General features: G+C 55.3%; 1 protein-coding gene across 1 annotated transcript; it reads left to right on the top strand.

Annotated features, from left to right (window-relative positions):
* Positions 1-331: 331 nt before the first annotated feature.
* On the top strand, positions 332-1,107 carry CTRU02_205209 (uncharacterized protein; the record flags this gene model as incomplete). The annotated part of the gene is made up of 3 exons (XM_036724209.1): positions 332-335; positions 389-752; positions 807-1,107. 3 exons carry the CDS (start codon positions 332-334, stop codon positions 1,105-1,107), a joined length of 669 nt encoding a protein of 222 aa, XP_036583836.1.

The following is a 1,107-nucleotide window of genomic DNA, read 5'->3' as shown; positions in this document are numbered from 1 at the left end:
TCGAAAAGCATTCTGGGCGACAGCACACGCCGCCATTCACCAGGCACCGTTACGCATTTCTACGTCGCCAATAATTTAGGCCTACCGCGCTGGATTGTGGTTCAATATTGCATTTGTGTCACTCGCGGGATATTGCTGGGTGACCGCAATTCGGTGGAAATATTTCTGTTCTATTGCTTCCATTGTCTCCGCATTCCAGTGTCCTGTTTAGGCCAGCGTGCGTGAGCAGCCACGTCTACATCCCTCCCGCCTCAGCCTCCCTCTCTTATTTTTTTTCGACTCGGACATTCGTTTCTCAATCTTTTCTTGACGCCTCTTCATCGCCGTCACAATGTGTAAGTTTTGTCCATTCGCCATCGTGTGTGGGCCAGATTCTGACAATGTGCAGCTTCCCCTACGACAACGTTGATGCCCTTTGCGCAGCTGCCGGCTTGCGCTCAGCAGTGCGGTGTCCTCTTCGATGCCAACGGTGGCTGCGTTCCCCCAGCTGCCGCCGCCGCCGATGAGGCGACCTACGAGAAATGTTTCTGCAGCTTCGGTGCTCTGCAGCCGTGGAAGACAGCTGCAACCGGAGTCTGTGAGTATGCCAGCTGTGATGCCGCTGGTTTCAGCAGCATCCAGGGATGGTTTACCTCCATGTGCAATGCCGTCGATGGAGGCGCTGCCCAAACATCATCATCAAAATCTTCTTCCAGCACGGGAGGCGCATCAAAGGGCTCGTCTGGTGCCAACAACGGCAACGGTGGTGACTGGTACGTTGACAGCTTCATATTCCCTCTTGGGCTCGGGTGTTAATACTTTCATAGGCTCTCCAACCACTGGAGATGGGTGGTCATGCTTGTCATCCTCGTCGTTGCCATCGCCGGCATTTGGGTTGGTGCCTGCATTTGGCGCCGCCGCTATCTCAGGAGAAAGGACCGCATGTACGAGCTTGGCAAGCACGCACACAAGGGCCCCAGCGGTATCATCGCCGGCTCCGGTGTCAATGTTAACAATGCTGGCCTCGCATCCGGTCCCGGATCTTTTATGCCTGGCCCTCCTCCTGCCGTCTATGATGAGAAGCCGCCCAAGGAGAAGAAGAGATGGATCGTCAACCAGCGGACGTAA

Source organism: Colletotrichum truncatum (genome assembly GCF_014235925.2).
Source record: "Colletotrichum truncatum strain CMES1059 chromosome Unknown Contig_0003, whole genome shotgun sequence".
Taxonomy (NCBI): Eukaryota; Fungi; Ascomycota; class Sordariomycetes; order Glomerellales; family Glomerellaceae; genus Colletotrichum; species Colletotrichum truncatum.
The sequence above is the reverse complement of the archived record's forward strand: the minus strand, read 5'-3'. Positions and strand labels throughout refer to the sequence as shown.